The 9,301-nt window shown below is 35.5% G+C and overlaps 1 protein-coding gene across 1 annotated transcript; it reads right to left on the minus strand.

Annotated features, from left to right (window-relative positions):
* Positions 1-1,211: 1,211 nt before the first annotated feature.
* LOC141325829 (E3 SUMO-protein ligase ZBED1-like) lies at positions 1,212-9,022 on the minus strand. The gene is made up of 4 exons (XM_073834560.1): positions 8,158-9,022; positions 7,251-7,861; positions 6,802-7,069; positions 1,212-1,411 (listed from the first exon to the last, which is right to left on the minus strand). Exons 1-4 carry the CDS (start codon positions 9,020-9,022, stop codon positions 1,212-1,214), a joined length of 1,944 nt encoding a protein of 647 aa, XP_073690661.1.
* Positions 9,023-9,301: the final 279 nt, after the last annotated feature.

A 9,301-nucleotide genomic window follows, 5' to 3' on the forward strand; every position in this document is an offset into this window, starting at 1 on the left:
TAATATTAAGAGATTAAAATATTAGTTGCTATTGTTTAACAGATTAAAATATTAGTAATATTATTCAAATAAGAGATTAAAATTAGTTGCTATTGTTTAATTAAGATATTAAAATATTAGTTTCTATTGTTTAAGAGATTAAAATGTTAATAATATTCAAATAAGAGATTGAACTATTAGTCTTATTGTTTAATTAACAAATTAAAATATTATTAATATTTAATTAAGATGAAAATATTAGTTACTATTGTTTAATTAAGAGATTAAAATATTAGTAATATTATTTAAATAAGAGATTAAAATTAGTTGCTATTGTTTAATTAAGACTTTAAAATATTAGTTTCTATTGTTTAAGAGATTAAAATGTTAGTAATATTCAAATAAGAGATTGAACTATTAGTCTAATTGTTTAATTAACTGATTATATTAGTAATATTCAGTTAAGAGATTAAAATATTAGTTGCTATTGTTTAATTAAGGGATTAAAATATTAGTAATATTCAATTAAGATATTAAAATATTAATCTTATTCAATTAAGAGATTAAAATATTAGTTTTTATTGTTTAAGAGATAAAAATATTAGTCTTATTGTTCTATTAAGAGATTAAAATATTAACCTTAATTAAAAGAGAAAATATTAGTTGTTATTGTTTAAGAGATTAAAATATTAATCTGTATTGATCTATTAAGAGATTAAATATTAGTCACAGCTGTTCAATAAAGAGAAAAATGTTAGTTGTGATTTTAAGTTTTTATTTCTAGTTTTTAACTTAAAAATATAATTCTTATGAGTACAATTTACAAGAAAATACAATTTCATGTTTACATTTTATTCAGTGTGTTACTTGCTGTTTTTGTAAATATTAAAAAAAATTACTAGCAAAAAAAAAGAAATTAAAAAATATATATATTTTGAAACAATTTTCAATTAGAAATTGCTAGTAAATTAATAATTATTACAAAGAAACATCAAGTAACGTTGAGTAAATGTTAAAGTAGAAAGTCTAAATTTTTTTTTCTTGTAAAATGTGCTCAATAATCCTTTTTGTTTGCAACTTCAAAAATAAATATATATTTTTTTTATAGTGTATAACTGAGATTATTTGAATTTATTGTTTTTGCAACCAAAGCATTTTTCGTGTGACAGCATTAAACTTCAGCTGATAAATTTACACCAAATACAAGTGAATAACACTAGAAAACACTCTGTTTAGAGTCTGAGACTGCTGATAACCAGCTCGTTCCTCTTGTGAAGAACAAATGGCGTTTTATTAATCTGTCTGAAAGTTATACTCCGAGTCTTTCCTCCCACTACAAAGACATTGAGCTCAAAGGCAGAGTCTCTCATTAGCGTGGGCGGATGAAGATCCTGGCAGCCTTTGTTATCTGCAGAAAGCGCTAGAACAGCGTCTGTGAAGTCACCGGAGGGAGCGTCGGTCAGTTTAGATTGTGTTCCCCGTCAGGAGATGGGAAGAATCCCAGGTCGGTCTGATTGATTTGCACTACAAAGCAAAAGTGAGGTACCATATGTGACTATTGCAGACGGGCCACCCAAAAACCATCTGACTGAGAACGCATGAACCGACCATGAGCATACTGTACATTTATTTTTCTGACATACTAGAAAGTGTCTGTGACAAGTGGGTGTTTCAAGTCTGTTTGGATGATCAAAGATGAGTTTCATGTTCTGACTGTGGTTGGGATTTGCAGTTAAAATCTTAGCTGTTACTGAATACAGTGTAAAGTTCATTAGCTGGTGTTCAGAGACTGTTTTCTTCAGTTTTTATAGACCATCTGGTTGCAAAAGCTATCTAATGCAGTGGACTTACAGTTGAGGTCAAAATAATCTTTTCAGAATCTGCAAAATGTTAATTATTTGACCCAAATAATCATACAAAATGCATGTTAGTGTTTATTTAGTACTGACCTGAATAAGATATTTCACTTTTTTTTTTTTTTTGCATATAGTCCACAAGAGAAAAAAATAATTGAATTTATAAAAATGTCCCTGTTCAAAAGTTTACATCCCCGTGATTCTTAATACTGTGTTATGATTATTACTGGGGTTTTTTTGTTTGTTTGTTTGTTTGATAGTAATTAGGGCTGCAACTAACGATTATTTCAATAATCGATTAATCTGTCGATTATTTTTTCGATTAATCGATGAATCGGATTAAAAAAAGAAAGAAAGGGGTTAATTTACAACCCTTTATTCAAAAACAGAACTAAAATCTTTAGAAAGTGCACGAACAAGTTACTCCTTGAACTGTTATAAAATTAATAATAATAATAAAATAAAATAAAAATGGACTAACACAAAAAACATACATTTGTATGCTTTACATCTGCCAAATATATAGACTTTTTTTAAATAAATAAACTAACTAAATAAACTATAAAAATACTATCCGTCAAGACAGCGGCTTGCTGTGGTGTACATGATGCATTTCCCATCAAGAAGCCTCTCAAATTAAATTCCTCAGTGCGCATTAAAAAAGTCATGTGACTTTGCACGCTGGAACGGGACAACTTGACTAACTTTCTGCTACATTCATTCTGCCATGGCGGTGTTTAGCGTCCTGCCATCAGCAGCGACCAGCTGGAAGAGTTCCGCATTCAAATGCACGCAAAACTGGCCTCAAAGCCCCAGCAAAAGTAATTAGCATGAATGAGTCAAGGCAAAAATTAAGAAAATATTGAATTACTTACTAATAAACTAGTAATTTCTGATTCAGTGTTGCAAAGATGAAGCTGAAGATCCTGCCATCTGCTCATTAATGCCTAATGCATCTTTAAACTAAGGTAGACCCTTTACAGTTCCGGGTGGTATTTTACTCATACCTTTATAAGCAAAAAAAGAGATTCCACATTGTACTAGCGTCTCCATGTTCTGCAAAGCGCGCTTCTCTCCGCACAAACTTTGGATTTATATTGATTGAATGATTAAACTAATATTGTGATATGTTTTACGTTTTTTTGTATCAATGGATTTTAATTTAAATCGCGATGACTTGAGCAGGCTATTGATCTGTCTGCCGCTGTTTGCTAGGTCATGACTTTAAAAAAACGAAAACTTGAATTTAACAAACAAAACGTGTTCCAAATATATCTCTAAATTAACTTTATAAACTAAAGAAACGAAAATAAATGCAATCACTTTGCTATTAAAACAGCAGCTGTGTAATGAGGAAGAGAAAGAGAAAAAAAGACAGTCGGACTGGAAATGATGAACTGTCGAACATTGTTGCAAGGAATGTTTGTTTAATAGCCTATTTAATATTCTTAGGCTACTTTCTTAATTAAACATATTATTTCTTTGATTTATTTTAGCGTTGGCTGCTTGTTCGCTGACTGAAGTGTAGGCTATATATAAAAAAAACAACGTGCCACCGTCACAGCCCTATTCAAAACTGAGACGATTTCACCTCAGCAGAGCTCCTCTTTCTCCTTGCGGTTGTGGTATGTTTTCGACACATTATACAGACAGACAGTGTTACAAAAACTATAGAAGTAGTTTTCTCCATCTCCACTATCCAACGACCCATACAGCAGCTGTTTTGCGATCGAGAATTGGCTGCTGTGAAAGTAGGCTAGCCTAAGTAGGCTTAAATACAAACATGTATATCAAATAAATCGGGACAGCACCGATCTGTGTGCTAGCAGACCGGGAGGTGCAAGATTCGATCTTTGAACGCCTTACATTACCAGATAATCTTAATCATAAATTAAATCCGCATTTTTTGATGGAAACACAGTTTATGAGGCGCCAAACTCTGCTGGCATCAGTGCGGGAGAGAGACCGAATGTGTCCACTCCGCACTGCGCTCCTTTTTTTTAATATATAATTAACCAAATGCCTCTGCGTCGCGCGACACAACGAATCGATTATGAAATTCGTTGCCAACTCTTTTAGTAATCGATTTTTATCGATTTTATCGATTCGTTGTTGCAGCCCTAATAGTAATAGTTGTTCATGAGTCCCTTGTCTGTCTGAACAGTTGAACTGCCCACTGTTTTTCAGAAAAATCCTTCAGGTCCCAGCATTTTTTCCAACAAATGACTGTGATTTTGAGATCCATCTTTTCACACTGAGGACAACTGAGGTACTCATATACAACTATTACAGAAGGTTCAAACGCTCACTGATGCTTCAGAAGGAAACCCAATGCATTAAAAGCTGGGGGGGGGGTGAAAACTTTTGAACAGAATGGAGACAAGTACATTTTTCTTTTCTTTCTTGCCTAAATATCATATTTTGTTCATTTAGTACTGCCCTTCAGAAGCATCAGGAAGATACTTACATGTTCTCCAGAAGACATTTACACTGATCTTCAAATTCGTAAGGTTTTTACCCCTCGGCTCTTAATGCATTGTGTTTCTTTCTGAAACATCAGTGAGTGTTTGAACTAGGGATGCTCATTTTAACCAGTTAACATTAACCGACAGTAAGAATTTCGACCGATTAATACAATCAGTTAAAAGGTTTAAAACGTCATTGAATTACCACTAAACAAAAAACACAGCTGTGGATCATTCAGGTAACAACACAGTATAAAGAATCAAGTGTATGTAAACTTTTGAACTGGGTCATTTTCATAAATTCAACTATTATTTTCTATTGTGGACTATATGTAAACGTCTTTTATGTGAAATATCTTATTCAGGTCAGTACTAAATAAACAATAACATGCATTTTGTATGATCCGTCTTATTTTGGTAAAATAATTGACATTTTGCAGATTCTGAAAGGGGGATGTAAACTTTTGACCTCAACTGTAAGTGTCTAAATACTTTTTCGTGCCAATATAGGTGAGCTCAGAGCTGCAAATTGGCACTGAAAACCACATATTATTATCATAAATGTTAAATAATCTGTAGAACGGTTGCTTAATGTGTTGAATTTGATAAGATATATGCTTGCACAGAAACTAAGCTTGCAGTTCTTCTGTATCAGTGTGAGTGTTTGTAGTGTGCGGAGGTGTTGTGTTGTGTGTTCCTCTGTACGGCATGGACTCCTGACGCTGTGATTGATTTGAGTCCCGCTGGCTAGTGTCCGTGGCACATGAAAGGGCCTTCAGATGTTGAAGAGACCCAGAATTCCCTCTGTTTCCTCAAACACTGGCCGTCTGTGCTTCTCATCTTCCAACCTGGTCTTCATCGCTTTAAAAAATAAATAAATAAATAAAAAGGACTAGCATCATGCTCTTTAGATTCTGGATGAGCTCCATACTGTATGAAATGCCTTTGTATGAATGTAATATAGCTGAAATATAGATTTTTATAGTGCCTTTTTTTTTATTCCTCAAGCTGTTACTTAGTAACAACTTCCAATTCATACTGACAGTAAATAGTATCTTATTTTTTCTTCTTTATTAAAGACCAGGTCATATAGGTTTCAAAAATATATATTTTATTATTATATATTTTTGGCAGTTTGTAACGAAGCTATCCTTCACTGTAAACAGTCTGCAAAGTTGTTAATCAAAAAAGTGCATAATAAATAAAGATATTGTCTTCCGCTAGTTCGTGTGTTTACATCATGTCCAGAAGACACTGTGTTCTGCACTGTGAAAGCAAGTTTGTTTAGTTTTTTTAATTGCCGAAAGATGATGTTGTAAAGAATCAGTGGTTAAAATGAATTATTTCCATGATACCACAGCAATACAATTTAAACCTTTTGTTCGACTGCTTCTCTATCCTTGGCTTTTATCATCTTTGGCTTTTAATCTTTTTTATTTGGACTAACAAGCGTCTTCGAACCACAACCTTTAAGTATGATTAAAGGGATGGTTCGGAGTAGAATTGACTTCATTGCTATGCACTCCGAAGCCCATGTAAATACCCCATCCAAAGTTTTTTTTACCTTAGTCAAACATTTATGGAGATATTAGAGTTTTTCGAATTGCTTGTTACAGGAGTGAATGGTACATGTGATGTATCTCGTAAATTGCACCACTAAACGTGCAAGTAATCTTACCAAACTTCTACAGTAGTGTAAATAGGTTATGTACTCACAAAACGCTGCATCAGAACATTTGTAAGTCCACCATGAGTGTTTTAAAAACACGTTTTACCTGAGAACTACTAGTCTGAAAAACTACAAATGGCGACACGACGACGTCACTTCCCTGGTTTGAAAAAAGCCCGTAAAAGTCCTCCTACAAGTTGACATGCACACAGATGTAGTAGGAGGACTTTTACGTGCTTTTTCAAACCAGGGAAGTGACGTCGACTTGTAGTTTTTGAGACTAGTAGTTCTCGGGTAAAACGTGTTTTTGTTGTGACTGTGACATGTAAAGTTGCATGCTCAGGGTTGCCAGGTTACTCAATACTAGCCCAATCGAATTTTAAGGGGGGTTCCACGTTAAAAATCGTGTTCCGGAGTAGGGCTGCACGATTTTTGCTAAAATGTGAATCACGATTTTCCTTTATGGGAATTGAGATCACGATTCTCTTAGACGATTCTCCTTTTTTAAACCAAAATTTATTGCACTCAAGAACAAAAATAAAACACAGGACATTTAGTTTAATAAAGTGCTGGTGTAACATAAAACAGTCTCATTAACGGTCTCATTAACTAAAAAATATAAAAATAAATTTGTAAAAATAACTAAATGGAACTTTAACAATAACTTAACTGTACTTAACAATAACAAAAAATCTTTGTGCTCCTTAAAGGTTCTTGGCCAAGAACACTAAACGATCAACATTTTCAGGTTTTAGGGAGGAACGCAGGCATGTTACAATGTTCCCCCCTGTGCTAAAAACCCTTTCTGATGGGGAACTTGTAGCAGTGATACATAGGTATTTCCTTGCCAGCAGAGACAGTTTTGGATATTGTCCCTTGTTTTCATTCCACCAGACTAAGGGGTCATCTTCGCTGTCAATGTTTCTCGTGAGCAGATATGAGCCGAGCTCCATGTCAACATCATTCTCTTGTGAATCAGATGAGGATGCTGCTGCCTCATTGCCCTTCGCTGCTTTAAAAAAACTGCCTAAGGTTTTTCTCTTCTTTTCTACGGGGAGCAGCGAAGGCTGGGTGCTGGGGACAGTTGTGGGGGGACTTTGCTGAAAAAGAGAAAAGATAACTTAAAAATCTCAATACAGTATTCTACACTTGCTAACAAAAATAACATATCAGCAGTGGGTCAGATAAATACGATTTCAGTTATTTGCAGCTGTAAACAATTTAGCCGTACATTTCTTACTCTGTTAGACAATATTGTGAATCGTGTAAAGATATACTTACCATACCAATGCTAGTCATCTCATTCTTCAGTCTGTCCTTGACACTGACTTTGTTGTCCTCACTGACATAGTCCAGTTTAAATCGTGGATCCAATGCTGTGGCTAAATTGAGCAGCTCCTGAGTGTGTGGATCACTATACTTCTCTTGAAGGTAATGCAGGATTTTTGACTTAATTGATCGTGCAAGATCTGTATCATCTTCCTGCACTGCCATCATTGTTTCAAAAAGGTGGAGGACCGGCTTGACTGAGGAGCTAGTAACGTACTGCTCCCCTGACAGAGCATCAGTAAAATCTGCCAGTGGGGTGAGTGTCTTGTTGATTACTTCAAGGACTTCGATGTCTTGCCAGGTTGGTGTCAGGTGTCTAGCTTTCCGGTCAGAGGAGAGAACATGACCAATAGCAGTTTGCTGTTCAAGGACCCTCTGGACCATAGCTTGTCGGGATCCCCATCTTGTCGGGCACTCCGTTTTAAGCTGGTGTTCAGCCAGGTTGAGCTCCTTTTGGGCAATAGCAAGCTCCCTCTTCCGCTTCCAACTATGGCTGAAGTAGGCCACAATCTTTTTGCAAAGACCCACAGCTCGTTCAATCCGTGAGTCTTTCATTGCATTCTCTTGAAATAAAAATATGTTTGTTATTAACGCTGCAGTAAATTAATTTAACATTACATACATTTTCTTGCATTGTTAAAATAGCTTGCATTGTTCTTGCATTGTTAAAATTTATTTATTTTAATCTAATTTTAAAATAAAATTCAATATTCAATGTTCATTTAAGCCTCAGAGTAAAAATGGGACCATTTATATTTTTTCAACTTATGTTTAATTTACACATTTTTCTGATTTAAATGAAAATATAAAGTTATAGATTAGTTATTGATAAGTTATTGATTGTTAATACACAGCTCACCTATAGCCAGATGTAGTCTATGGCCAAAACATTGAAGCCTTGTCCAGTTGTTTAGGGAGGTTGCTTTCACAATGTTTGCTCCACTGTCTGTGGTGATGCACACCATTTTTTGCTCCTCCAAACTCCAGGAGTTGAGACTCTCCTTTAGTCCTTGAGCCAATTCCTCGCCAGTGTGATCAGCAGGGAAGAACACCGTCTGTAGGCAGCGGCTTTTCAATTTGAAGTCCCTTGTTATGAAATGCACTGTCAAGCTTAAATAAGGCTCCATGGTTCGACTTGACCATAGGTCTGTTGTTGCCGCAAAGTAATGAATATTCTGCAGTTCTTCCTCGACTGTCGTACGACACCGGGTGTATAGATCTGGCAGTGCAACGGATGAAAAATAATTGCGAGAGGGCAAACAGTAGCGCTTGTCTAAAGTCTTCATCATAGCCTTAAATCCCTCATTTTGAACAGTGTTGATTGGAGCCATGTCTTTAGCTAAATGATAAGCGATGGCGTTTGTTATCTCTTTGTGCCGCTGTGAACTTGACGGGTATGGCGATGCTCCGTACAACGTCTGAGTTATGGAAGTTTGTGTTGTCTGGCGACTGGTGCTTTGAGTTGTGGCTCCCTTGTCTTTCATGGCTAACTCGTACTGTATTTTGTGGTGACGTTTGAGGTGGTTGTACAGATTAGTGGTATTACCTTGCGGTGCTGCGACGATGCCAAAACACTGCTTACAAATGATCACGGTTTGCGCATCGTCTTCGGGTTTAAACCCGAAGAAGTTCCACACAGTGGAATGTGCTCCTTTTTTCTGTACTAATTTTGTCACATTCTCACTTTCGCCGTCGCCACCAGAATTTTCCACACTTTGGCTCATTTTTCTCCCTCTTACCGCTAACTTACAAATCCACCGAGTAAACTGACGTTTAGGTCTGACACCTTGTGACACGTCATGTGAGTGACAGCGTAACCTAGCCAATGAAATGAGGGTAAAGAGAGAACCGCTCGATATTTATTACTGATTGGTGAACACTTGAATGCAGCATGATCTGTTCTGTATACAGGGAAATACACGGAAAAGAATCGCCTTCATTTAGAAATGAGATCGCATTTATGTGTGAATCGAGATCGTGATTTTTTTTCGATTAATCGTGCA

The sequence above is a fragment of the Garra rufa genome, chromosome 2, assembly GCF_049309525.1.
Source record: "Garra rufa chromosome 2, GarRuf1.0, whole genome shotgun sequence".
Classification (NCBI taxonomy): domain Eukaryota; kingdom Metazoa; phylum Chordata; class Actinopteri; order Cypriniformes; family Cyprinidae; genus Garra; species Garra rufa.